This window comes from Phytophthora sojae (genome assembly GCF_000149755.1).
Source record: "Phytophthora sojae unplaced genomic scaffold PHYSOscaffold_2, whole genome shotgun sequence".
NCBI lineage: Eukaryota > Oomycota > Peronosporomycetes > Peronosporales > Peronosporaceae > Phytophthora > Phytophthora sojae.
This window is the reverse complement of record NW_009258116.1, coordinates 2,871,178-2,898,122: the sequence shown is the minus strand read 5'-3', so window position 1 is coordinate 2,898,122 and position 26,945 is coordinate 2,871,178. Positions and strand designations below refer to the sequence as shown.

At 53.4% G+C, this 26,945-nt stretch overlaps 10 protein-coding genes across 10 annotated transcripts; 6 read left to right on the top strand and 4 right to left on the bottom strand.

The window, feature by feature from the left end:
* Window positions 1–307: 307 nt before the first annotated feature.
* On the top strand, window positions 308–1,477 carry PHYSODRAFT_479954 (hypothetical protein; the record flags this gene model as incomplete). The annotated part of the gene is made up of 1 exon (XM_009520644.1): window positions 308–1,477. The coding sequence occupies one exon, from the start codon at window positions 308–310 to the stop codon at window positions 1,475–1,477; it is 1,170 nt and encodes a 389-aa protein (XP_009518939.1).
* A 245-nt stretch (window positions 1,478–1,722) lies between these two features.
* Window positions 1,723–3,492, top strand: PHYSODRAFT_487247 (hypothetical protein; the record flags this gene model as incomplete). Its single annotated transcript, XM_009520643.1, has 6 exons — window positions 1,723–1,959; window positions 2,034–2,137; window positions 2,219–2,402; window positions 2,473–2,540; window positions 2,614–2,853; window positions 2,925–3,492. The coding sequence occupies 6 exons, from the start codon at window positions 1,723–1,725 to the stop codon at window positions 3,490–3,492; spliced, it is 1,401 nt and encodes a 466-aa protein (XP_009518938.1).
* Window positions 3,493–4,188: 696 nt separating this feature from the next.
* On the top strand, window positions 4,189–6,258 carry PHYSODRAFT_481950 (hypothetical protein; the record flags this gene model as incomplete). The annotated part of the gene is made up of 1 exon (XM_009520642.1): window positions 4,189–6,258. One exon carries the CDS (start codon window positions 4,189–4,191, stop codon window positions 6,256–6,258), a length of 2,070 nt encoding a protein of 689 aa, XP_009518937.1.
* Window positions 6,259–6,296: 38 nt separating this feature from the next.
* PHYSODRAFT_481435 (hypothetical protein) lies at window positions 6,297–8,613 on the bottom strand (the record flags this gene model as incomplete). Its single annotated transcript, XM_009520641.1, has 4 exons — window positions 6,297–6,919; window positions 7,003–7,152; window positions 7,271–7,978; window positions 8,037–8,613. The coding sequence occupies 4 exons, from the start codon at window positions 8,611–8,613 to the stop codon at window positions 6,297–6,299; spliced, it is 2,058 nt and encodes a 685-aa protein (XP_009518936.1).
* Window positions 8,614–8,931: 318 nt separating this feature from the next.
* Window positions 8,932–14,710, bottom strand: PHYSODRAFT_485136 (hypothetical protein; the record flags this gene model as incomplete). Its single annotated transcript, XM_009520640.1, has 6 exons — window positions 8,932–9,447; window positions 9,694–12,956; window positions 13,335–13,551; window positions 14,164–14,278; window positions 14,349–14,492; window positions 14,571–14,710. Coding segments are annotated over 6 exons (4,395 nt in total), but the record flags the coding sequence as incomplete, so codon positions are not given.
* Window positions 14,711–15,884: 1,174 nt separating this feature from the next.
* On the top strand, window positions 15,885–19,017 carry PHYSODRAFT_480509 (hypothetical protein; the record flags this gene model as incomplete). The annotated part of the gene is made up of 5 exons (XM_009520639.1): window positions 15,885–15,974; window positions 16,043–16,624; window positions 16,698–18,654; window positions 18,729–18,802; window positions 18,865–19,017. The coding sequence occupies 5 exons, from the start codon at window positions 15,885–15,887 to the stop codon at window positions 19,015–19,017; spliced, it is 2,856 nt and encodes a 951-aa protein (XP_009518934.1).
* A 160-nt stretch (window positions 19,018–19,177) lies between these two features.
* PHYSODRAFT_324834 (hypothetical protein) lies at window positions 19,178–21,121 on the bottom strand (the record flags this gene model as incomplete). The annotated part of the gene is made up of 6 exons (XM_009520638.1): window positions 19,178–19,853; window positions 19,934–20,064; window positions 20,148–20,250; window positions 20,338–20,509; window positions 20,602–20,693; window positions 20,937–21,121. 6 exons carry the CDS (start codon window positions 21,119–21,121, stop codon window positions 19,178–19,180), a joined length of 1,359 nt encoding a protein of 452 aa, XP_009518933.1.
* Window positions 21,122–21,282: 161 nt separating this feature from the next.
* PHYSODRAFT_255011 (hypothetical protein) lies at window positions 21,283–22,422 on the top strand (the record flags this gene model as incomplete). Its single annotated transcript, XM_009520637.1, has 2 exons — window positions 21,283–22,255; window positions 22,286–22,422. 2 exons carry the CDS (start codon window positions 21,283–21,285, stop codon window positions 22,420–22,422), a joined length of 1,110 nt encoding a protein of 369 aa, XP_009518932.1.
* Window positions 22,423–22,488: 66 nt separating this feature from the next.
* Window positions 22,489–23,519, bottom strand: PHYSODRAFT_556303 (hypothetical protein; the record flags this gene model as incomplete). The annotated part of the gene is made up of 1 exon (XM_009520636.1): window positions 22,489–23,519. The coding sequence occupies exon 1, from the start codon at window positions 23,470–23,472 to the stop codon at window positions 22,489–22,491; it is 984 nt and encodes a 327-aa protein (XP_009518931.1). The 5' UTR covers window positions 23,473–23,519.
* A 342-nt stretch (window positions 23,520–23,861) lies between these two features.
* PHYSODRAFT_255079 (hypothetical protein) lies at window positions 23,862–25,799 on the top strand (the record flags this gene model as incomplete). Its single annotated transcript, XM_009520635.1, has 1 exon — window positions 23,862–25,799. The coding sequence occupies one exon, from the start codon at window positions 23,862–23,864 to the stop codon at window positions 25,797–25,799; it is 1,938 nt and encodes a 645-aa protein (XP_009518930.1).
* Between the last annotated feature and the right edge of the window lie 1,146 nt (window positions 25,800–26,945).

The window sequence follows — 26,945 nt, the reverse complement described above, 5'->3', positions numbered from 1 at the left end:
ATGGATCGTGCGCAATCGACCGACATTCTCGAAATGCCACATTTATCTCCTGGAGCAAAGCTTCAACGTGTTGCCCAGACAGCACAGGACGCTCGCTCGTGGTAAGGAAGGCGATTCTACTGAAGTCCACCGTTCTCGCGCGGAAGATGGTATATGAAACGACTAAAGAAATCAGTTGAATCTCCGGGAAAGTCTTGTGCCATCAGTGGTAGAAATCGACAAGGCCGTTTGACTATCACAGTCGCGCTCACTTCAAGATTCACCTGGAACCTGAGGGACCTCCGGTGTTGAGCCTTCTTCTCACAGCATGAGTTACCGCTTTACGCGCAGTTCGGCTACGAGCCAAACGAACTTGTCGATCCCTGACCACGTTCCGGTTGGGGCTGTCATCGGCAAGAGAGGCAGCTACTGCAAGGCGCTGCGAGAGAACCATGGCGTCCACTGCTCTGTGAACGGCGACGCCCGACAGGTGACGCTGAAGGGGCCACGGACAAGCATCCAAGAGGCAGAAGACGATCTCGCCAAGTTGTTCGCGAGCTTTGCCATCGACAAGAAGCGCGTCTTCGAGGTCGTGGCGCGCGACGGACCCAGTCGCCGGTGGTCCTTTGAAAGGGAGAAGAACGTCTCGAGCGACTCGCAGGTTGAGGACTATCCGTATCGCCTCCAGCATTCTGGACACGCAGTTGAGACTGCCAGCGTCAACACGTCGTGGATCCAGGAGTTTCTTGAGGACGACGTGGCTTCAGTCATGAGCTACCTCGCGGACAAGCCGACAGGGCCCCCGACCAAGGTTAAGCTCGCATTTGGGAAGCTGTGCTTCAAGCTGAAGTCCATTCGCTATGCGAACTCGACCATCACCTGGCCTGAGTTGCAGAAGCTGCGCAATGGTGCTGACTTCTCGACTCGTTGGTCGAATTACTGCGGACGGACGTCACCGTCGATCGCAGCGCTAATGGACGATCTCGAGGAGCGGATGGAGAAGGACGTGGAGCCGCGTAACTCCCTTTCGGTGCACCTGGCAGACAAAGAAGGCAACTCGTACGACCTGAAGTATCACCTCGTCGATGGCCATTGGGAACTGAACAACGCTTACAGCGGGCGCCATGTGCGCGGCACCTACGACGTGATTCTGAGCCACGACGCCTCTCTCCGCCTGCGCGCCGTCACGCGAGAGGAGCTCTCCGAAAATGCTGCTGCTGGCATCCAGCGCCATCTCGCCATCTCCATCCCGGACAACGATGACTTCTTCGGGACTCAAGTGAGTGTGAGTAGCGGGCTGTACGTCAAGTCATTCGAGACGAGGACGAAAATGCACGTGGACGCAAACGGCCTTCGCTTCTCTATCTGCTACCTGGACAAGCGTCAGAAGGAGTTTCGACTCGAGTGTCGCTTGTCGACAGCGGAGAAGCAGAAGCTGGCTGCGAACGACAACGATGCGCAGATTCTGTTGGAGAAGGCGCTGCAGGTGCTCTCGTAAAACTTGATGTAACTTAGCTTTGCTGGGCTGCAGTGCAGTGCAGTTGTCGACGTCTTGGTGGCCACTTCAACTCGACAACAGGATACTGTAGCCATATCGGAAAAGAAAGGGAAAATCGTACGTATGTTTGCTTGATCGAGTCCGATCTCATTCTCGCATTTCGTCGCGTCGGGGCGGCGTCTTTGTGTGCGTCTTGCTCATTCTTCGTTCTCCGTCCGAGCTTCGCGTCCTCAGATCTCGCTGCAATGCTCGGAAACGGCTTCGCGTCCGCCATTGCGGCGGTGGCTATCGTCTCCTCGCTGTGCTCCGCGCAGTCCGCGGGTTCATCGATGACCGTGGTGGAGTCGCCTCGCATCGAAGACATCAAGCAGCCGCTGCAGCGCGTGGCCTTTGGCTCGTGCAACGACCAGAGCTTCCCTCAACCCATGTGGACTAACATCTCAGCGCACGAGCCGGAGCTCTGGATCTGGATGGGCGACAATGTATGTAGCTCTACTAGTATGGGAATGCTTGGTTCGTTTGGAAAGCTTACCTGTAATTTGTGTTGTTTGGGCAGATCTACGCTGACGTCAAGGAGCTGGGCGAGCCACGTCCGATCCCAATCCCCCCACGGAAGATGTTCGTGGAGGCCACTCGCGAGGAGCTCATCCGACGATACAAGTACGTCTCCAGTTCTGGGTGGAGGTGGTGTTCTGGTGGTGCGTCAGGTACTCATGGGGTGTAATCTTGGTTGTTTTGCAGTAAGCTGCTGGCCAACGAGGACTACGCGTCTTTCGTCAACCGCACGCCCATTATTGGCATTTGGGACGACCACGACTATGGTATTAATGACGGCGGCAACGAGTTCTCGAACCGGGAGGCGAGTCAGGAGGTTTTCCTGGACTTTATTGGCGAGCCGAAGGACTCGCCCCGCCGCAAGCAAAAGGTGAGCATGTTCAGGACAGAAAAAAACATTGATTTCGCGGTGCTAACAAACAGTCTATTCGCTGTGATAGGGCATCTACACATCGTACACGGTTGGATCGGGCGACCAGACCATCAAGTTCATTCTCGTCGACAACCGGTACAACAATTCCCGTCGTGTTTAGGTGAATGCAGACCGCAGGTGTGCTAACGAATGTACCCGTGCTGTTCAGATACCACCGCGATCCTTACAACACAAAAAACGGCAACCTTCTCGGAGATGCCCAGTGGGAGTGGCTGGAGAATGAACTCATGACGTCCACAGCTGCTTTCAATGTGATCGTGTCTGGAGTTCAAATTCTGCCGGGTGACCGCTATCCTTTTGCCGAGTGCTGGGGACGCTTCCCAAGTCAGCGCGAGCGACTGCTTAAGCTGATTCTGGCCTCAAACGCGAAGGGCGTCATTCTTCTCAGGTTTGTCGGCTACGCAATGTTTATCTGATGCGTTTTAGACGGGTCTAACGAGCTTGTTGCGTTGTTTGTAGTGGTGATGTGCATTTTTCGGAGATCAACCAGGTTGTGTGCTCGAACGGAAAGAACAAGATCACCGAAGTGACCAGCTCGGGCCTAACGCATAGCTGGATGGAGTTCCACGTGCCATCGATGAAGTATGTCATGGCTCTGCTGTTCACCTACGCGAACCTCGTGTTGCCGTGGGAGTTCCGCCCTACCCAGAAGTCTTTCTACGGCCACCTCAACTGGGGCTCTATCGACATCGACTGGGAACACAAGCCGCACCCTATCGCGGTGGTCAAGACCCGTGGTGCCGATGACGACGTCAAGCTCCAGTACACCTTCGAGTCCACCCCTTTCCACTCGGCCGCTCCGGAGCAAGACGCCAGTGAATGCAGAGCGCCACGTGGGATCCCGACCTGGCAGCGAATGCTTTGGACCGGTCTGTTCGTGGGCATGGTGGGAGCTTCCCTTCTGTGTGTCCCATTGAACGCGTTCATTTTGCTCTGGCTGGTGTGGTTCTTCGCCAAGAAGATCCTCGCGTTGGTGTTCCCTGGCAAGAAGTCCGCCAAGGTTGTCGACAGCAAGAAGAACGACTAAATTGTAGACCAGATTTCCCACAGGAGTGTACTCGCTGTTGGAGCGCGAAATTGTACTCGAAATAGACCGACACCGTTCTCTCCTCTTGTCAGCACTACCTCATTTTACCAGACGTAGCTGAAGATGCCCGATCTAGTCGAGAGGTATCGAGCACAGCAGCTCTATCGTCGCATTTACGAGAAGAGGTTGGAGGCTATCGCGGCACGGCAAGTGTCCTTGTGCCGGGACAATGCGCTGAGGGAGGAGATTGAGCGCAACATGAAGTACTTCGTGGCGACCTCTTTGCAGTGTAGATATCGTGGCTGGAAGGGCCGCTGCATTGCTGCTCGAAAGCGGCAACGTCACAATGCAGCAATTGCTATCGGACGGATCATTCGCGGGTTCCTGGGTCGGCGACGCGCAGCAGAAGAGAGAAGAAAGCTTCGACAGGTGCTGCATAGCCCCATCGCGCTGAAGCTCCTTCTTGAGAGATCTACGGTGGTGAGAACGATCAAGAACTGGCAAGAGCTCCTTGACCCGCACACCAACGAGTATTTCTACTTCCACATCTTCACGCACGACTCGCAGTGGCTCCCACCCGAGTCGTACCAAGAGTTCCTCGTGTGCAAGTGGCCCGAGTGCGACTTCGTTGCCAAGACCATCCACGAGATTCATGAACATTACAGGACGCGGCATATCTGGTGGTGTCCTGTGTGCATGATGAAAGTGTGCACGTCCACGTATCCTATCTGCCCGATGTGCAAGAGTATATGCAGTCATGACGCGGTGACGGGGGAAATCTTAGGCCCCGGCGAGACCCAACTGCAGATAATGCAGCAAGCCAAAGAAGCAAAGGAAGAGGTGCGACGCCAAAAAGAAGAAGCCTACCAGCATCGAATGCAGTACTGGGCAGCGCTGGCGGGGCAGCAAGAAAACTCGCGGGGTCAATCTCCGAAGAAAAAGCGGTCTCTTGGGTTTGGGAAAGCAAGCACGTCGACGTCGACATCGAGTTTGACTGCTACTACAACAGCTGCCGCCGCAGACGACCCGGACATTGCGGCCCTCGCTCATATTCAAGATCTGGACCCGTCGGTGTTAGAAGTTGAATGGCTTTCTTCGTGGCACCGCAAAGCAAAGCAAGACCATGTTTTCGCCAAGTCTCTGCTTCGCTTTGGAAGTCTTTACGTTGGCGACTTCCAAGCACGCGACAAGAGCTTTGATGGTCTAGGCGAGTTGATTTACGCTAATGGTGGACGCTACGTCGGCCAGTGGAGAAATAACCAACGACACGGAAAGGGAATTTATCAAGGCGCCGATGGTTACGAGTACGTTGGAGACTGGTCCGACGGAAGAAAGCATGGCGTCGGAATCCAGACTTTGTCGAGTGGCGAGCGATATGTCGGACACTTTCAAGATGGAAAGATACACGGCACAGGAGTTCTCCTCGCAGCGAATGGAGATCGGTACGAAGGACAATTTCAAGATAACCGCCCGAATGGATTCGGCAAATTCAAAAAAGTTACTGGAGATCGGTACGTTGGCAACACTGTTGACGGTCTGGCAAGTGGCGTGGGGACGGTCTCCACAGCTGACGGTGAAGTTTATAAAGGTCACTGGGATAAAGATTTTCGGCATGGCAGTGGTGTTTGTTTCTATCCGAATGGTGCCGTCTACTCTGGTGGATGGTGGCGTGGGAGATGGAACGGAAGTGGAATCTATGTGTCCAGTGAAGGCATTAAATACATTGGCGAGTTCTCCAAAGGCAAGCAACATGGTAAAGGCAAACTATTGTTTGATAACGGCGACGTATTCGATGGCCATTTCATCCAGGGTGTGGCCGAAGGGAAAGGCACCTATCGGTTTTATGATAGTGGCAACCTGTACATCGGCGATTGGGTCGCTAACAAACGACACGGGCACGGCACCTACACGTTCGTTGGAGGTAGCAGCTACACGGGGGATTTCGTGAGCGACCACGTTGAAGGCCATGGTACAATGACGTATTCGAATGGAAATACGTACAAGGGAGACTTCGTGAATGCCGAAAAGCACGGAGAAGGCGTCTATCGCTGGAAAGACGGAAGTGTGTACCAAGGCCAGTTTGAACACGGCTTGATACGGGGGAACGGCAAAATCGTGTACGCCACGGGTCATATCTATGAGGGCCAATGGCAAGATAACAAGAAACACGGGAAGGGGAAATTTACCTATCGCAATGGTGATATTTATGATGGCGAATGGCAAGCGGATCGACGTCACGGGGTCGGAATATTTACTTGGAATCCGAACACACCTCAACAAGAGAACTACGAGGGTATGTTGGACGACGAGCGCCGCCATGGGAGAGGCACGTATCGGTATGCCGATGGAACTGTCTATTGTGGTGATTGGAACTACGGCAAGCGCGATGGAATCGGAACATTCACGTGGCCAAACGGTGATGCGTACAACGGTCAGTTTGTGGACGAAATGCAGCACGGCTTTGGTAGTTTCTTCTGTGCCTCAACGGGCGACACCTACGAGGGGGAGTGGGTCATGAACGTTCGTGAGGGTCACGGGAAGATTCTGTATGCTTCTGGAAAGGTGTTCGAAGGTACATTTCACGAAGGAAGACGTCATGGAAGTGGTGTCATGACCTATAGTAATGGTAACAGCTACCATGGAGTCTGGAATCGCGACATCAAGCAAGGCGGCGGAAGATATGTACTTCATGTTGCCAACGGCACAGATGCAGGCCTAGAGGGAAAACCTAAAGAATCGCTGAATCTCCGCGTATTTGGCTACTAAACTATTTGTTGCGAATTGGTGAAGTACTTCTGATTAGATTAGTAATGGTAATCGTAGGGGACAGTAGTTCCTAGACGAATCTGGAACTCATCGAACAAGTTCGCCTCCAGAGTTTCTTCCACCCGAGAGAGAATTCCGTCCGCAAATCCACGCAATCTGTTATCAAGTTGTGTCAAGTCGAGTGTTTGTACCTCGTCGAACTTGTCGAGATTGATCCGGCAAACCTTCCCTGAAAACGTTGCTCCGTTGAAATATGGCACAAAGAAGCCGTATTTCCCTGACACCACGCCTCCGTTGAATCCTCGCAAGTCACTATCCGCAAAGTCAGGCACTTGACTGCGCAGTGCCGTCGTCAAATCTAGGAATGACACGCCGCTTGAAGAGAAATCGTTGGTATCAATCCGAGCAACTTTGCCCGATTGCGTTGGCTTCGATGTGTCGTAGAACGATGAGCGGTGAGGTACCAGAAATACGTATTGGCGATAGGCAAACCCTTTCTTGAACCCACGCAGACCGCTGTCCACGGCAGTTAGGTTGAGATACTGCACGGACGAGAAATCTCGCAGATCGACACGACCGACTAGGCCTGAGTACGGGTTTAGCTCTTGCGAGTCAGGGGCCTTGACGCGCATGTATGGAACAAAGTAGGCAAAATGGGTCACTAGAATGATACAAAAAATATAGTGTGAGCACCTCGAGAGACATAATATCAACCAGCAGTAGCAGTACACAAGTTGTCTGTACCTGTAACAGCTCCGCTGAAGCCGCAAAGATATGGATGCACTGCGGCAAGATCAAGACTACCCGTAACCCGAAATGTGCTCAAGTCGATTCGAACAACCAGGCCAGAATTCGACACAGGAAATTCGCGCAAGTTCATCGTCAGCTCATCGCCTACTAAAGGTCTTCGGTAAGGCACCAAGTATGCGTACGTTCCGTCTACACAAGCAAAATACGGCAGAGGGATCAGTTCACGAGTTCCAGAAGGAGGGTAAATGAAGCGTAAACTTACATGTAAATGCGCTGCTGAAGCCCACGTAGCGTGGATCGATTGCCGCTAAATCCAATACCTCGACACTTGATGCCGCAAAGTTATCAACCCGAAAGCGTACGAGCTTCCCAAACAATCCAAATTCGTTTTCTCGTGGTACCAAATATCCGTAGGAACCAACCGTGAAAGACGACCCGAATCCCTTTAGGCTTTTATCCAGACTACCAACGTCAAGAGTTTCCACGATAGGGGTTGCTGAAGCAAACGTAAGAGCCATGACGCGAAGCACTTTGGACGCGTAGATGGTTCCGTTGTAGAACGGTACCAAGTACAGGTACTCGACATGTTGTTCTATTTCTGCGGGGATCCCAAAGCCAGAGTGGGAGGTGGAAGGCGTGTATTGTGCCTTCAATGCCAGTCGCCATTCGGTTGTGTTGTAATTCGGGTCGTCTGCAGCTGGCACGACGTAAGTCTCGTTCACGAATGTTGCCTTTGATAAGGCCGTAAATCCACTGTAGAATCCCTTGAAAACTAGATCCAAAGCCGCCATATCGATCACGTCGACCTGGTTGTCGTAGGGGCCGACGCCGTTCGGAGTCTCGTAATCGCTAAACTCAAGGAATCGAGCAGGACGCGGACGCTTCTTCCCCTTCGAGTCCAGCTCTATTCGTGCCACGCGCCCGTGATACTCGCCATTGAAGTATGGCACTAGGTAGACGTATTTTGACGCTACGCAACATACAAAATGTTAGGGTGGTTTTCAAGATTTCAACAGACCAAGACTTACGGAAGATCTGGTACTCGTTCGAGACAATGAGCGTGCTATCGTCCATTCCTTCTTTGACCGCAATAGCGAAAAGCTTGCACGAATATGTCGGAAGGGTAATGACATCTCCACTCGCAGCGATACTGAAGTTTTGGCCGGCTCCGAAAAGATCCGAGGCGGTGAGATTTCTACTCGCTAGCTCAGTAGAAGGAATGACTTGGTAATGAAGCGCAGCCCCTAGCTTCGCTGTGAGCAATCGGACGACGATTTGAGTGTTGACTAGACCACCACTCGGCTCAATTTCAGGAGCGTCCACGACCCCCTGCCATTCGTAGTACACGCCTGTCGGGAAGTCGAGATATGCCTCTGGGTGCGCGTAGCGATCCGTGTGAGAAATGTAGCAGTCCAACGAGACGGTCTCGAAGTCGAACGAAAGACACAAAGGGTCTGCAACACAATGTTCAGCACATGCGAGTGGAGTCGACAACCTGAAGACGCCCCCCTCTAGGAAGCCTCGAATCCCTTTCTTGTCAATAGCTCGAAAAGAGCTGAGAGCGTCAGCCGTAAGGCGCCGCTCTACATTGCTGGTATCCGTCATTGCTAAGTTTTCGAGTGGTGGTGGAGATGCAAAATCTGTCATGGACACCGTCGACACCAGAGCAAAACTACACGTGCGGTGTTAGCCTTCAACTGTCGTCCACGACAGGCACGCATACAAAGATCGTCCACTTACAATCCATCCATCCACGGGCATTGGAGCTGTGTGGCAGTAGCTGTCACCACGTAGAGCGGCAACACGCACAATAACGCGTACCGCATGCTTGCACTGGTGTCTCTTCAAAACGACAGCTCAATGTGGATATCGCTCTAGAAGTTTCATCAGTTTTTATGTTTATTTTTTTATGTTATGAATGAACTATGCGTCGGACTCTACGGCTAGGCGAGTGGAAGGCTCCGCTTCGGAAAGCGCCTTCTCAGGCGAAGAAGGTTCGCTGTTGTTGTTGTCATGGTCTTCACCTTCGGTCTCAACCTCTGGCTTGGATTTTCGCAGTTCATTGTTCGTAGTGTGCTTGGTTTCCAACTGCGACTTGATCTCACTGAGAAAAGCAGCGTCGAAAGGAACGGCTGGAGCTTTGCTCTTCTCAATCGACGACGAGGACGAGTTGGTGCGCTTCAACTTCAACGGACTGGGGATACCAGTCGGTGTTGCTCCAACGACCTTCTTCAGGGGAGACGCAACACCTGCAGGCATGAGGATCTTGCCAGGGATTTTCAGAGCAGGCTTGGGGATTCCTGTCGGCTTTGGCACCACCTTGTCATCCACCTTTGCATCGCTCTTTGCCATTGCAACTGTCTGGGGCTCATCAGTAGTGGACGAAGCTCCAACTGTCGGCTTTGACACACTGGGAGATTCCAATTTGACGGTCTCGACCTCTTGATGCTTGGAAGCGTTTTGTTCCCCAGGTGGCGTTGACGACTGTGGTTCTACCTCAGGTTTGACTGCAGCATCAACATTCGTGGTACTCGGGTTGTTCGGCATTCCTGGGAGCGGTGGGCTGACACCTTCGGCTTCTAGTGACGCACTACAAGGAGCTGCGATCATGCTCTTCCTTCTGGGGGCGTCCTGTTTTTCTGGCCCTGCTGAGGAATTCAATTTCTTCAGTGAAGCCCGGTCGACGGAGTTCCTGCGAGGCGTTGCGTTCTTGAGCTCCTGTTGCTTCAGTCGCTTCTCCTCACGGATGCGTTTGATTTCGTTCTCGCGGTCAGCTTTCATGAGCGACATCGTGAACTCGTAAATTATGCTGAAGAACTCGCCAGCCCCAGCTAAAGCGGCTGGAGTGAGGGGGGCGTCTACTGCTGGAGGGGGAGCTTCGTCTTCGTCGGTATTCTTGTCGAACCGCAGCATGACGTCTCGCATTAACCGCAAAGTTTCGTCCAAGTCTGTCTTTAGTGTGGCTACATCCTTCGAAGCCTCGTCCACAAACACGGTCATGGACTCAACGAATAGATCGTTCTCCTCCTTCTCCTCAATCCTGTTCTTCAGACGCTGAGCTGCCAGTTCAACGTTGATGTTTTCGGTAATATCGTTGATCCTGTTCATGTCGCCCTGCAGCTCCGGAATCGGGATGCTTTGGACGTCGTACAGAGACGCCAACGAATCTCCCAGTCGGACCACGTTACCTTTCTTCGTGCGTATCATCCGAGCTACGTAGTGCAGGAGAGTCACCGTTTTATCCACGGACTTGAGCTGCACCAGCTTGGTCAGGTCGTTCAAACGGAACCCCTTGGCCCCTCCGCGAGCTGTGCCCTGATTCATCTTGTTGCCAACCTGGAGGATCACCAGCAGAATCGTTCTGAACTCGGAGCTCTGAGCGATCTCGTTACACGCCACCCGAATCTTGTTGATTTTCGTCTGAAGGTCCCGCACCAAAGCCGGGAACTGGTGCTTGGTCTCCAACGCTGACAGTCGCTGCTTCAATCGTGGTACAGTAATGAGCTCTTTCAGGACAAGCTCTGCTCCATTGAGCGTCGTTCGGTCTCCGCTGAATCCCGTGATCGCTGCGATTTCCTCCTCAGTTGGAAGAATCTTGATCAACCCTTGCACTCGATCAAGAGTGAGCACCTCCGAGTCCATCTTCATGATCGCTACACGCAGAGCCGCGTTGCTCATCTTGAACTGCTTAACAATGATTGAGATGTTGTTGGACCGAGCTCGATCAATTAGGAAAACAACTCGAGGGGAAGCCAGTGGCGAGGCAGGACCCCCCGGGGAGCCGATCCCGCCCATGCTCCCACGTCGAGTTCCTGTACCAGGGCCACAAGCTGCTGGAGGAGGGAACTCAGTCTCTAGTAGCTCCAATTCACTGTCAGTGAGAGTGAGCCGGTCCTGGTTGCTCTGGTTGCTGTGCTCCTTCTCGAGTTCCTCCCAAATCGTTCCTTTGATTGCTTCGGCCTTCAGTTGTTGCCAGTAGAATGCGCGCGTCTTCGCCTTGACCACAGGCTTGATCGCAATGGATAAATGCGCTCTGCGGGCCGCAGTAGTCGTCGGAGCAGGTGCGGCTGGCTGGCTGGCAGGAGCTGAGCTAGGTAAAAATGCGTCCGGTGTATCAAGGAGATCTCCCTGCAGACCTGCCATCCTCATTTTCGCCTTGACACTTTCTGCAGGGGCCCCCATTTCCAGAAGTTTGAAGAACTTGGCGTACGCAGGGTCATCCTTCACCTTCACTTGGGGCTGAGCTGGTGTTTGAGTGTCTCCAGAAGGCAGATCAGCGTCGGGTGTATCAAGAAGCTCGGGTTTCAAGCCTGCCATTTGCATCTTCACCTTCACGGACTCGGCCGGTGCACCCATGGACAGGAGCTTGAAGAACTTTGCGTATCCCGGATCATCTTTCACCTTGATGGCAGCTTTAGTCGCTGCAGCAGGAGCATTGTCGCTAGGCATGGAGGCGTCGGGAGTATCTAAGAGGTCCGAATTGAGGCCTGCCATACGCATCTTAGCTTTCACTGACTCAGCTGGGGCTCCCATGGATAACAACTTGAAGAACTTGGCGTACGCTGGGTCGTCCTTGACTTTGACTTCGGATTGTGATGCTCCCACTTCAGACGCACTTGATGCAGGTTTAAGTGGGGCGTCTGGGGTATCCAATAGTTCTGGTTGCAGCCCTGCCATGCGCATCTTCGCCTTGACAGATTCGGCCGGAGCTCCCATTGACAGCAGCTTGAAGAATTTCGCGTACTGCGGATCGTCCTTCACCTTCACCTGAGTTTCAGGTTGTGGAGCTGCTCGACTCGCAAGCATGTTTGACAACAATGCACGTGGATTCGTAGCAGCTTCAGCTGCTGAAGGGGCGGAGTCGGAAGGAGCACCGAGAGTGGGCATGTCAGCGTCTGGTGTATCGAGAAGATCACTGTTCAGCCCAGCTTGAACCATCTTTGCCTTCACTGCAGCAGCAGGAGCTCCCATCGACAGGAGTTTGAAGAACTTGGCGTAGCTGGGGTCGTCCTTAACCTTCAATTTCGCTGAAGGTGCAAGTGAATCTGAGCTTGCCGGTGATGTCGAACTGATCGGACCATCCAGCAGAGCTGTGTCTAATCCGGCTTGGGTCATCTTTGCCTTCACCGCTGCAAGCGGTGCCCCCATTGATAGCAGCTTTTTGAACTTGGAAATGTCTGGTCCGGAGGTCGGTGCTGGCTGCGATGCAGGTGTAGGCGTTTGCTCTTTCGTTACCATTTGTACGCTTGGATTCTGGTCCAACAACAAGGACGGATCCAAGCCAGCCTGACGCATTTTTGCCTTAACAGCCTCGAGTGGGGCCCCCATAGACAGAAGCTTGCGAAACTTGGAGACATCGACGACGTCTTTAGGGGCTTCAGAAGTCGTGCTTTCCGCTGTAGCCGCTGGTTTTGGAGATGCTTTAGGAATGAATCCCTGTTGCTCATCAAGGAGGTCCGGGTCGATTCCTGCTTGTTGCATTTTAGCCCGTACAGCGTCTCGTGGAGCTCCCATTGACAGGAGCTTCCTGAACTTTGAAATGTCGGTCCCGGTTGCCGGTGGGGGCAGCGCAGAGGAATTACTTGCAGCATCAGGTTCGATCACCAGTGGAGGCTTAACCATAACGTTCACTGCTGGGAGCTCTGGTGTTAAATCGATGGGAGGTAAGGAAGGAGCAGGCGGCGGTGCAGTCGTTGGTGGTGGTGGAACTGCGTCTGATGCTTGAGTTGGAGACACAACAGGCGGTGGCTCTTTCCGAGGAGGTGACGGGAACGATGGGAACACCGGACGCTTGGCATCTTTACGCACACTGGCAGTGGCGATTGGCGTGCACGCCGGTGTCACTCCAAGTCCTGGACCCTTTCGTGAGCTTTGGAAGAATGGTAGAGACAGCTTGACACCTCTTGAAGCGGATGAACCCGAATTTTTACCCCAGGGGCTTGAGGCGCCTTCAGATCCGATGAAACTCGTGAAGGAAGGTCTGGAAATGGAGCTTTTTGCTGGAGTGTTGGACGAAAGTGAAGGTAGCGAGAAATCGCCAAAGCCTGAAAAGAGCGTGGGTCTCCCAGACGTAGGCGGCTTTGTGAGCGACGAGGCTGGTTCGCCCATATTTGGGAACAACGCCATACCTACACGGGTGAGTAAATCCGGTTCCTTTGTCTCCACGGGTACAGCAGTGGCTGGTTCTTTTGCTTGTACTTCAGAATCAAGGTGTTCTTGGTTTGGAGATAATAGCACTTTCTCCAGACGATCAAACGCCTGACAAGCGCCGGATTCATCCGAAAGCTTTGATGCGATCTTTTGCAGCAAGTTCGCCAACTTCTCACTGGTCTCTTGGTCCAGCTTCTTCGTGTGTTGCTGGAGTTGGCCAAATACAGCGTCGAGCAGTGCGTTTTCCGGACTTGATCCAGCCTCCGTATTGCCTTCAGTCTTCATACCATCTGCAAGCGTGGTATCCGGCGTGTTTGCCAAGTCAGGGGATTCCGTCAAGGGATCTGTCCAAGTGTCAGCAGGCGAGTCATTCGGGCCACGCTCATGTGTTTGCTCTTGCTCTAGGTTGACCGATCCATCATTTTCACCTTGGTTGCCTGTTGCACGATCCCCCATCGGAGTAGGATCGTTTCGGTTGATATTCAATGCACCGCCGAGAGCTAGTCGCAGAGCTCCAAACTTGTCCTCTTTCGTTGCCTCGTTAAACACCTCACAGAAAGTTTTCACTTGGGCAACCATGCAAGTCATAGTCGATGAGTTTGCGTCTGTCGCGGCATCTTGACCTTTGAATACTTCAAGCAGCGGGAGCAAGCCGTTTGCCTTCAGATCTTCGCAAATTGAGGCTTGTTGCTTCCGGTTTCGCGTGGTTTCCAACAACACGTTGATGAATTTCACAGCGGCAAGCTGGAAAGTGAGATCAGACTGGTTCTCCTCTATCTTGCTGACCAAAGAGTGTAGCGATCGATCTTCGGGACTTGTAGACGAGAAAACACTCATCACAGCGTCTCGAGCCATGGAGCTTTCGCGGGACAAGATCCCCATCAACTTGAGTGTGCGCGCCTTAACCTCTTTCGATGGCGATGAATCGAAGACGGAATACAGCAGAGGGAAACACTCTCGGGTCTTCACGATGCCCTGGGCTCCGCTGTTGCTGTTGGAGAGCACGAAAAGGGTACTTAAAACTTCATTGCAAGTCTCCACGGACGCACCACCAGACACTTGCAGTGGAGCCACCAACTGATCTATTCCGTTCTCCGCCACGAACTTCTCGACCCACACCCTGCTCACAACAGTAAACGTTAGCAAGCACAGCTTGGAGAAAAATGAAGTTGAAGTTGGTTTTACCATACCCACGTCTCAGCAGCATGTTGATCCGAATGGCCAAGAAGAGATCGTGGATGCATTTCACATCACCGCTGAAGCGCTGCACAAGCTCCACACACTCGCGAGGATCTAACCATTCCTCTGAAACACTGTCATGGGGGATTTTGCTCCTGTTGTGACACATAAAAGCAAGTCGTTAGATTTCTCGTATCAATTCCTATTTTGTTCTTCAGGTCTTCAGTACTTACAGGAATGCGTACGCCCACTTGGTTTCAATGGATTCAGCCCCATTTATCTCCTCCCGTAGCTCTTGGTCAGCACAAGCGGAGACTAACAGCTCGTCGAAGAGGAGTTGAACTTGGTCCGTTGCAGGAGCTGGCGGGATCTGGATGAATCAAAAACGTGATTGACCGGGATTGTTGTAGCGTGTTGTGTTCGATGCGCGTACGTACCTCAGGACATCCGTCTAAGAAGCGCAAGTGTACGCCCTCATTGGAATACACGTTCCCCATCCTCGCTCAAGACGATCCGTGTTGAGCTCGCGACCTGGGTCAACTTGAGTTTGATGGTGCGCTACTTCCACGCAGACTCCAGGTGGTGCGAGAAAATAACGACTGGCCAATGTCGAAGACTTACTCGACTTACTCCCTTGTCATGCGCTTTGGCCACGGGACGATGGGTTTTCCACGCATGTATTTTTGCATGGGGTGAAACCACCAGCAAGACCAGCAAGACCTGTATCATGGCAAACCATGATCCGTTTCACACCGCGATGGTGTCGCTGGAATCAGCCGATTCTTCCGCTGGATAATGTACGCACAGCACCAACCAAGTTTTGCCGTTCTTGTGCTAGAAGACACCGCTTTGAAATCCAATCCACCACTTTTACCATACACCTCGTGATAGCTCGTATCCACTGAATGAACTTACCGAGTAACTCCAATTGAAGAGTCACTTTTCTTGAAAAAGCTTTCCCAGGCCGCTAGACGTCTCCTCTTACATTGCTATGACTCCGCTGCTGGGTGTGCTAGCGTTGTTCTACTCGTGGTTGTTTGTCGTCGATGATACACACGTCGCAGCGCAAGTGGTTTTACCAGCGCAGCTCTTCGTATCCTCTGGAAGCAACACAACAGCAGTAGCATTGAGTCACACATGCAACGCATCCATCGAGTTCTACGATGAATCGGCGCTTACCTGCAGCCAGTGCGTCACAGCAAATGGAGCATCTACACTATTGAACCCCTTGCTGGTAAGATCTGTGCTTGATGCTCTAGTGCAGTTCGTGACTAAGGGGTGTTTCCTTCACGTGCTCAGATTCCAGATAACAATTCACGAATCCCTGGGTTACAGACCACTTGCACGTGCGAGTAAGAACACGAATGGATCCATCTGCTCTAGTCACCATGGGGGTTCTGACGTACGTTGTTGATTGCAGACCTGACGCTATCTGGAAGTTGAGAAACGAATCCACGTGTGAATTAATCTGGCCGGCGCCGTGCAGTCTCGACGTATGCACGGCTTGTCCCTCGAATGAAGTTCCATCCAGGGATTCTTCTCGATGCATGCCATGTGGCAACTCTACACTCGGCGTCAACGAATCCACTCACGAGTGCATGTGCGGTGAAAATTCAATTATCCAAGAAAAGAGCGAGGTACGCATCAAAAGTTCATGATACCCTCATCAAGCACGATCTGATCAACATAAACTAACATGTTGTAGAACGGTAGCTTTCTCACCGCAAAAGAGTGTGTGGTTTGTGTCGACAACACAATTGCTGACAGCTTAGCGAATACTTGCAAGCCATGTCCAGATCCTGCGATGGTGGTTGCAGACGATACGTTCATCTGCACTTGCCCCAGCGACTATCAAGAGGTATTGAGCTCCTTTATGGGCATCCAGAAGTGCGTTCACAAAGCGCATACCGACTTGATCAGCTCCAAGGTCACTCTCAGCTCCGCCAATGAATTGGTGTACTCGTCATTCCTGAAGGAAGAAACAGGTAGCTCGGACTCAGTCTTGTCCGTCTCGAGTGCCTTGCTTGACGATATTTTCCTCGCCGCTACCACTGAATGTTATTTCTACCAAAGTGAGAGAGATCTGGTTGCGTGCCAAGCTCTTGGGAATCTGTGTGTTCTGCAGCATTTGGATCCAGCGGCACCGTCCTGTGCAGTGTTTGATTTAATTCAGCGCAGTGGTCGTTCATCGACAGTGAACAACATCAACGGATGGTATACTACGTTGCCATTTTTGAACTACCGTTCTGTAGCATCCAGCGTGCTTCAAACGCCAGTATCCATGAAGGTACGATATTCCTTACGCCTCGTTGGTCAGAAAACTGTCCAGAGCTAACAACCTTCCGCGATGTATTTAATAGATGTCGACTGACACCGAATCAAGCGACGGGGGTACCAGCAAACTCTCATTCATTCTGGCCAGTTACTTTGTGAACGGCATGTTGATCGGATTCCGCTCGTTGACAAATGAACTGGAATATTGCCATCCTGAGAGCAGTACTGCCGCAACAGATTCACCTTCGTGGATGCGATTCGGCGTTAGCACAGTGTCCGAGTACTCGTGCGATCTGAATCTTCTGCAGCCGCCGTCGCTGGTGCTGTACGAATTGTTTCTAATTGACGAGTCCAAAGGCGATGGAGAAGACGGACGATACGTCCCGGTTCCCGTGAAGAATTTGAATTACCGTGACATCAATGGGGTTCTCGTCAACCAAGATAGCGACACCACGAACGATTTTCTGAGCCACCGCTTCTTCTTGTACGATGATCAAACTGGAGTATCCGTCGGTGAACCCTCCGCTGAGGTCGTCCGATACGCCGAGACTATAACGCTCACCATCAATACGCAAACCACCGATCCCCACTTCATCTACGCCCCGCTGTTGACAATACACTACGTCGACACGCAGAACCCCCGATCCGTTCCGCTGTTATTTCGCGTCACGTACACTTCCAACACTGATGGGTTTTGGTCGGCCGCAAAATCGTTGTTTACCGTGGGGTGTGTCCTTGCCGGCTGCCGGATCCTGCTCCAAACCTTCAACTGGTACAGACGTAGCATCCGAAATGAAATCGTGGAGAATGTGACGTGGAAGCTGCTCTCTACTCTGACGGCTTACAGTGCATCCATCTTTGGGCCGGTTTCCTTCGTGGTCATGTTTTTGATGTGCAGCTACTTGTTCATGGTATTCCGGATGCAGTCCAGCACCATTCTGATGCTTCCTGAAGTGAACTTTGACGCTCTAGAAAGTGGCGTCGATGAGTATTACCCGTTTCGACTGCTGCTTCCACTTTCGTTCTTTTGCCAACTGGTTTCGGTCTTTCGTCGCGTACATCGTCAAGCTAAACTGCAGCTCTTCTTCGTCGATTGGGAGAAGCCCCGCGCCACTATCATGGACATTGACTCGGCCAAACCCACCCACGCTCCAATAAGTGTGTGGCGCATGATCCTGGTTGTCAACGAGTGGAATAAACTGCAGACCGCTCGAAAAACGTCGCTCCAGTTCACGCTCATCTCAATGCTTTTCCTTCTGTACGGGTGCAACTTGAGACTTCTGGCACTTCCTGTTCCGCGCGGTCAAATGCGGTACGTCACCGTTTCGACGAGTGCAACAGCAACTGATGCAGATGATGGCCAAGTCAATCCGTACTTGCGCTTCGCCAATGTGTCGATCTGGTGGCTTCTCATCTGGGTGGGCCAAAGACTCTGGAAGTGGGGGATCTACGAACGGTACATCGATGAACCACGAGAACAGCTATTCATCGACCTGTGCACTGTGTCGAAGGTGAGCTGTTTCTTCCTGGATGAGACGTACCATGGGTTTTATCTCCATTGTCGATCACCGCATCCATTTGCCGACGGGAGTATGAAGGAGTTAGTGGACCAGCTCAAGCAGGAAGAGGCCGGACTTACGGCCGGTCGCCACCTTGACTCCACGTTTCCCGACTGCCAAACATTTGAAGTATTCGTCACTCGAAAATGGAAGCGAAAGTTCCGTAATTTGTACTCTTCGGTGCGAGGTGACAACTTTGAAGGCAGTCGTGGTAGCGGCGAGGGGCTTATCCAGCGGTCGTTCACGCCAAAGAGTCCACCGACGCTTCCATTGAAAAGTGCAGAGTTGAAGCGACAGAGCGGCACGCTGACAACGGAGAGCATGGTACAGAACGCTGACCAGTTGCGGGACTTCTTGCAAGCGTTCGCAGAAAACCAAAACGACAGGTTTCGATGGCGGATTTACCGTGCACACACCTGTTTGACGCGCTTCCTTGATATCCCACCGGACATGTCCTTCAGCAAGCAGTCACTTTTTCTACCAGGTATGATGCGGCTTCCCTTGAATGCCTGAACTTCCAAAGCGCACGGAGCTCACCATGGTCCTGTTTGTTGGCAGATACTAACTCCAGATTCGCCAAGTCCTCGTTGCTCCTGGGTATCGAAAATGAGCTCATGCTGCTTGACCTCCTGGTACGAAACCACGTTGAGCTTCTCATTTTTCTTGGTAAGAATCTCACGGTATACCTTGATAGTGTTTTTGCTTGTTCGACCTCTGGGTCGGCAACCATGCAGTATCGGCCCTGGCAACGTACGCACTCCAAATGGTGCTGCTTTCTGCCCGAGCTCATGTCGGTAGGGGCAATATTGCAAGAAGCACGCTTGTAGATCCGCGCTTCCTGATCTAGGGGGGAAACACGCATACATACACCAGGTAGTTAGTTTCACACTTCGCCTTCTTACACTAAGCCTCCGTCGGCTGATATCACACACACGAGAAGACAAGGATAAAGTAAATGGCATTTATCGTCAAGAAAAAAACCTCTACACGACGACAAAAATCACCTTTCAGTCTGCAAACTGCATCCGTCGAGCCCAGTCCAGCTCGCTGCTGTCTTCTGAGATAACAGTGGACCAGCGCAAACCAGCAAACGTGGACGGCTTTGGTGCATCGGCGTGGGTAGCGTCGAATTTCTCTTTGCAGGACTCAATAATTAGCTCGTTTTCGGCCGCGTCCTGCTCTTCATCCTGCTCCGTGTCACACAAGCTTGGTACGCATACACTGATAAGGTACGTGCACAGCGCAGGCTCGTCCACTTTTTCCACCGAAATGTCCTTCGGACGGGACTTGCAGCACGAGTACACGACCTTGGTGCTGCGGAGCTCACCATTCTCATCACAGTGCTGGCCACCCGCGAAGTACTGAACGACATCGGTGCCCTCGTAACCAGTGTCCTTCTCCTGAGCATCAGGAACGTACACGCCCATGCTCCAGTCACTGGGGCGAGATCCGTCCGCTTCTTGGTGGAATTGACGGACCTCTTTCTTGTAGCAGACCTCGTACGTCCACCAGCCCGCAGCAGCGAAGAGGCATTGACCTTCCAGCTCCTTCCTCACGATTTCGGCCTTCCGTTCCTTCTCCGCGGTCGACGCGAGCAGTTTCTCCTTGGCTCTCTTGGCTGTAATGGACTCCACCAGCTGCGTGTTGATGCACTGCTGCAACTCGTCGTGGTAGAATGCCCACCTGCATTAGCCCCATCAGTGAAATAAGCATTAGAACCATAACACAGTACCATAAAGTATCAGAGACAGCACACAACGCACCCAATGTGCCTCTTGCAGCTACTGCAGCGAATGTCCCGCCAGCTGTAGTCGTCAAACACCGTCGCCTTCTTGGAGAAGACCTCGCCCTCCAGCCCCACCACCTTCTTGAAGCCCGCGAGCTCGAACTCTGCCTGCAACAAAGTACAATCCAATCACGGGTGACAAGTAAGTTCGCCGTAAGTTTGCAGCAATGGAAGAAGCGGCGAGAGCTCACTCTGCTGGGGTTCACGAAGGTGAAAATCTCGGCGTCGTCGCCCAAAACGGCCTCGCGGCGACTTCCGACTGCGTTGGACGTGTCGTGCAGCTCGATGTAGTCCCTGCATCAGCAGCAAGACAGTGACATGGATGGATGCAAATGAGTCAGGCGCAGAATGACGCACAAGGCGGAGGGAGGGGGCACGCACTTCTTGTAGGCGACGGGGGCGCCGCACGAGCGGCAGCGCACGACGACGCCGTCGCTCTCGGGCTCGTGACTTCCGTGGTGCTGGTGGTCTGCGATCTCCAGGGCCTTCGGATCCTGCGTGGCGAAAGCTTCGGCCGTCGCCGAGGCCACGGAGGCCAGCGCCAGCACCAGCACTAGCAGGACACGTACACGCGGCAGCATGGCTTGAAATTGTGATCTGTATCAACTGATGTTGATCATTTTTGTGTTTATGGACCAAATCGACTTTGACGGGGCTGAAGGACGATTGAAGTCTGCTGCACCAACTCGAAAGCCTTTTGCACACAGACATCTCCAGAATCCTGAGCTAGGATGGACCTGTTGGCATGGCTAGCAATGAGAATAGTTATTTCCAAACATGAGCGTGGAATAGCTGACTCCGCTTGTATCAATAAGCTCGCATTCTTAAACTTTTGATCGTCCGATTCGCGTCTGCTGGAATAGGTTTTTTGCATCAAAATCACCACGGAGGATCCTCCAGCTGATGCCACAACAACGACAAATTCACATAGTACGATAGCACTGCCAGATCGCTGGATTCCATTGCGTTCAGCGTTTTACTCAGCGTCGTGGATGCCCTCCTGCTGCTGCTGCTGCTGCTGCTGCTGCTTCGCCTCCCGAGCCGCCTGCCTCTTGTAGAATCGGTTGATGCGGTCCATTTCTCCGTCCTTCCGGTCTTTATAGATCAAACCCACCCCAATGGCGAGCGTTAGGCCAATCATGATGTCTTTCAGAGGCGAGATCATCGCGGAGAAGCAGTTGGGGTAAATGCCGGTCTTTCGCGTTGTCCATGAATTTCAAATTGTTGAATTTTGACGGTAGCATAAATGAAAGTTTGATTTTGTATTACCCAAATTTGGGCAACGTCACCGCAAAGTTGCCCATTTTCGAAGGAGATAGGATACCGATGGCGCGAGGGCAAGCGGGCGGGGCGCAGTCGAGCTCTGCTCGCGATATGAAGATGTTCCTGCGGAACCGCATGTGGCGCGACCACTGGTACGTGCTGGTGTCCGTGGGCGTGATCGTGGTGGCGCTCTTCGGCTCGGCGTTCCTGCAGTTCTCCACGTCGCAAGACCACGTCTACCGCCTCGAGGTGTCGGACTCGGCCATGATGGAGCGCGTCTTCCGCTCCGGGGAGCCCTGGGTGGTGCTGTGCTCGGGGCCAGACGACGTGCTTCCCGAGGTGTTCGACAAGGTGTCGCCGCGTTTGGCGGGCAAGAGCTTCGTGGGGGTCTTGGACTGCAAGCAGAAGCTGCCGACGTCGGGCAAGTCGGTGCTCAAGCGCTACGGCATCCGGACCAGCATCTCGCCCACAGTCTTCACGGTGGCCAATGGGGAGAATCCCAAGCAAGTTTTCCTCAACCACCTGCAGTCGGCCACGGCGCTGGCCAAACACGTCAAGGCCCGGACCAAGAAGACCATGCAGCAGGTGCAGAACTCGGCGCAGCTAGAGGCGCGCTGTCTGTCGCGGTCCGGATGCGTGCTCTTCCTTAGAGGACAGCGGTTTCAGCCGTATGAGAAGCAGTGGATCGACAAGCTCATGCACAAGCACCGCACGCTGAGTTTCGCCTGGATCGACTCGACGCGCTTAAAGCTGTCGCTCGAGAACCTGCTGCCAGATGCTGAACGGGGCCAGCACCGCATGGTGCTCTTCCGGCGCCAACGTGACCCTGATACGCGCAAGAAGGTGCTGGCGGCGAAGGCGTATCGTGATAATGTGCTTGATGCTGTGTCTGTGGCGACGTTCCTCGATGACAACGCTCACGCAGATTCACTCAAACCCCTTGCCAAGTCTCCGAAGGTCTTGCATCGGAAGAAGAAGAGCAAGGCGTCGCAACCGGAGGCAACAGGAGACAGCGAACAAAGGCGTCCCAGGCGTGGTCATCACCGTCACCGCCGCACAAACCGAGACGCGGAGGAAAAGGGCGACGACTACTACTTCCCACAGCACGTGGAGCACGACGAAGATGAAGATGCCGACTCAGTCGACGACATTGAAGAGGAAGAAGACGTGCTGGACCTCGACGACGGCAATGACGGCGACTAGAATGCATACAGTTAACAAGACTGAGTGACAAGAAGAAGAATACTTAATCAAATTACGATGATGTTCTTAAACGGTCACGCTATGAATCTCCTCGTTCAGGTGTTGCTTTCCACTTGAGCAACGTTTCTCTCTACGCAAAGTCTGTGGCACGAGGGGAACTTGTTCTGCGTTAGGCAGCTTCTGGCTGTCCATAGCACTTGCTACTGCAACAGGCAGCGCCACCTTCTTACACGGCGGCTCGACACGCAGAGTGCGGTGAGCAGAACGATTCCGACGCTTGCCTAGCACACGTTTTGAAGACACCTCCTTAACAGCTTGAAGACGTGGGCGATGAGAACGCCCAGACGCCTCCGAAGTGGATCTCTCCAGCATGGATCGGATAGCTGAGCTACCGGCTGAGTACCGGCGCTTGCGACCCTCGACGCCCTGCGTCACCTGCTGCAGCGACGACAGCCAGTCTGGCGACGCGTACTCTTTTAGGCTGACGTAGCCGTCTGTGGTCTGCGGAGGTTTACCCAGGAACATCATGAACGCCGGGCAGTTGCGGGCAATGGGGTGGTTCTCAATCCACTGCAGCAGCACCTCGAACTTGGCGCGTCGTTCTTCCAGTACAGTCTTCGACGACGACCCGCGCCACAGCAAACCAATCAGCGCCGATGATATGTACTCTTTGCCTGGGAACGGAGGCAAACTACATGCATTTCCCTCGGTAGCAATGACCACAGAGCGGATCTGTTCGTACAGCTGCAGGAAGTCGTTGTAGCGTCTCAGGATGGAGTAGTGCTCCACGTCCGCGTCTGCCCGTGAGTCAGTGTGACTGGATCTGCGACCGTCGTCGCTGGAGCCATCGTCGTTTTCGTTCTCCTTCTCATCGATGAACGTCGACAGTAGTTCCTCTTCGTACGCGGACACGTCCACTCGGTAGTACCAGACGCCCGTGGCTGGGGCGCACGAGAAGCTGTTGATCACCAGGCCACGTCGAGGCCGCCTGGTGGCCTCGACCAGCGTCAGCTCCGTCTGGCTGCTGCTGTTCGCTCTCGCTTTTCTCATTCAGTAGCACCTCACCCTTACCTGTAGCGCGTTGCGTTGGACACGGAGCAAGTCCGGAAGTGACTAACCAAGCTGTCAATGACTTCTTTCGAACGTGAGACAGCATCGTTGCCACCCAAACCGCTGCATTTGTATAGGATACTACCCCCACAGCCTCACAGAGAAGAAGTCTATCTCCAGCGGCTGGTTAGCGGCAAACTGCATCCACCGGATTCCCTATTCCGCACTTGAGAAATCCAGTTGCAAATGGCTATCTTCTCACTTCAACTAGATCGACCAATCACGGGGTGGCGCATGTGTAGCCATTCCACCCTGCTCCACGATCTATACATAGCGTGCCTCCAGCAGGCAGTTAGCTACGTTGTTAGTGCTCGTCCGCATCGAGCGCCATGGCAGATGCAAGCGACTCCCAGCACGCCGTCCAGGCGCTGCTCTCGCAGTGGGCGGCGTGCGGCCGCCTCTCGTACAAGTTCCACGTGACGGCTGTCGCCAGCGGCAAAGACTCAATGTCTCGCATGATGGCCACCTTCAGCAAGCCCACGACCGAGATGCCCGCCCCCGAAGCAGTGGCGCGGCTCTGCTTCCATCTGAGCGCCGACCACCAGCGAGTGCGGGGGTTCACTGTGGAGCAGGACACGCACTTCCACGACCTCGAGGCCGTCAACTTCGACGAAGCGGTGCTTGACCGCGTGCTGCGACGCAAACTGCAGTTGCGAGCAGCTCAGCTCGTGGATCTCAGCGACGAGTTTGCCTCAACTCGCGTGCCTTCGGTCATGCGCGCCCGTGAGGTGGAGCAACGCGAGCATGAGCGCGAGGCCATGGAGGAGTATCTTCTGGAGCAAATGCAACACAGCGACTCGTACAACGACGGCAAACTGCTGGTCGAGGTCTTCCGCGAGACTGTGGACGCGTTAGAACTCAATCCGCGGGTTGCGCCACGCGAAGTGCTGCTCGCTCTTGCCGCTTCCGACCGAGACGATATGGTGGCGTATGGAGACCTTGTGGCTGTCGCCGCAGACATGATCGATACGATGAGTGGGGACGGCAGTGCAAGCAATATAGACCAGATGACAGTCGGCACTGAAGAGGATGACGAAGCTCTGGACGCATTTGAGGTGGTGTCAGCCCGTCAGACTCACTACACTGTGGAAAAACTGGTGGCTCTGCTCGAAGCGCACGCAGAACGTGCAGCAGAGGCTGCCAACGCCATGGCTGCTCGTCGCGCCGCTGCCGAGATGGAAGCACAACAAGACATGACCATCGGGGTTCTGGAGGAGACTAAAGAGGGCGAAAATGAAGAAGAGGATGAGGATGAAGAAGAAGAAGTTTCTCCGGAGGCGGCACCTACTGCTGATGATACGTCTCCTGCTGCTGCTGCTGCTGCTGCTGAAGAGGATGCTGAGATGCGTTCAACATCCCGCCGACGGTCGTCCACTGGTCGTCGTGGCTCGTCAGCGAAACAGCATCCACGAATGACTCGCCACCAGTTACGAGGAGTTCTGGAGACGCCACAGCTCCTCCTCAGCGAAGCCGAGATCAACCTCACACTAGCTCTCGCTGAGACCAAAACCAACGCAAATGGCATTGAGGAAGTGCTCTGCGAGAAACTCGGACCGCTATTACGACGTGTACGCCGAATGATCTTTCGATTCCAGCGCAGAGGCTTTCTTGATCGCATGGAAAAGTACTTGCTGCACCAATTCCAGGCCTTCGAGAAGCGGAACCTGCAAGGTGCGTCGACGCACCTAAAGCAACGCCTAACGCAGAAGGAGGTGAAAGCAGCTCTGAAGGGGATGCAAAAGCTGCTCTTGTCGCCGTATCAAATCATGCAGCTTGTCGCGCTGACCGAAGAGCGCGCTGGTTCACCCGATCACTTGGTCTACTACCAAAAAATCATCCCTCAACTAGCGAAGTATATGCGCGAGCTGGTGGACGTGGCCACTCTGTCCGAGAAATCCGCACTGCTTCATGAGATGGGCGTTTGGGACTTCACTTCGGTAGGGCTTCCGAGCGAAAATGTTGTTCGTCAAGCCAGCTACGACTGCTTCGAGAGCTTTGACCACGGGCATTTGGGCGTCATCTCGGTTGACGATTTTCATGAAGCCCTCAAGCAGCTCGCTCAAACCCATGGGTTTCCTGTCGGGACGATGACGGAAATGAAGCAGCTCAGTGTGCTGGCCGACCCAAACGGTAACGGCCGAGTGAACTATGCCTTCTTCCAGCACTTGATGTACCCGCTGCTGCTGTTTCTCCTTCAGGAGACGGAAGTGGCTGCAGGACGAGAGGGTACTCGAACGCGGCACAATGAAGTGCTTAAGAGCGCGTAAGGCAACGTCAGACTAACTACTAATGCCTGCACATTTTTCTCAAGATTGTTTGTGCTAAGATTTTATGAATATCGTCCGCAACCGCTCCATAATGCTTAGGGATATCGTGGGCAACCGCTTGATAAAACTAGAGTCGGATGCTTCTAGCTGTGGGGCGCACTTGGCCAAAATGCAGGCTGACCATAAAGGTACCAGAGAGACCGAACAACTTCAAGGTGATTGGCCAATCCGAATCGAGTACTGGGTGACTCGGATCCATCTATTGAATGACTTCTGCACAGCATGCCGCGCGAGACAGATACCATTTGCCATTTGCCCTATGAACCAAATGCTACTGGCGTATACTACTAGCTGTCTGCTTTTGATATTCCTCTAACGAGGCTGATCGGCGATTTTGGCTAGCCGAGTTCAGGCGCGTCTGTCTGATAATGACACTATTGTCACCAGAGTCTGGTGACCAGACCCACGCGCCGGCTGAACGAATGTATCGCTGCTCGATACCTCGCGTCAAATCGCGCTTCATGGGGTTCGCCCCGCAACTCTAAGGTCGGCCAGCAGCGCATTACACTCTTTCCAAAACTAGCGCCGACAATTGGGCTGCTCACAGATGGGACTCGCTCGGTGCATCTAACTCCTCTCCATTCCGATTGTGCTCGCTGCATGCAAGCTGCTGCTTTTCGTATACCGGTAGCGGCGGACGCACCGTGTTGAGGACACAGCTAAACTTATGCACACAACAAATGCAACTTAGATCACCAACTTCGGCAATGCACCACGGCAAATGTACAATACCGTACATTGGAACGCTTAGCTCGCCCATATTTCGCTCCGAACATACTTGCGTTGCAGCGTAACCTGGTCGTGAAGCAGTCTGCAGAGCCACCAAACCAGCTAGAGCTCGAGGTTGTCCGGCCCGTTCGTTGTTCGGCCTCTTCATTCCGCCTGGCAGACGCTGGCGGCACTGCTCGCTCGCACTTCCAGCTGTGAGCGCGGCCATCCACCACGCCGTTCGCCGTCGCCGGGGCCCGGACTCCGGGCTGCGTGGATTGCTCGCCACGCACACCGAGCACCCACGCGCCCAGTCTCTGCTGCTTCAATCGGCCAGAAACCCGACGAGCGTTGCGTGGGCCTCAACGCTTTTAGCGG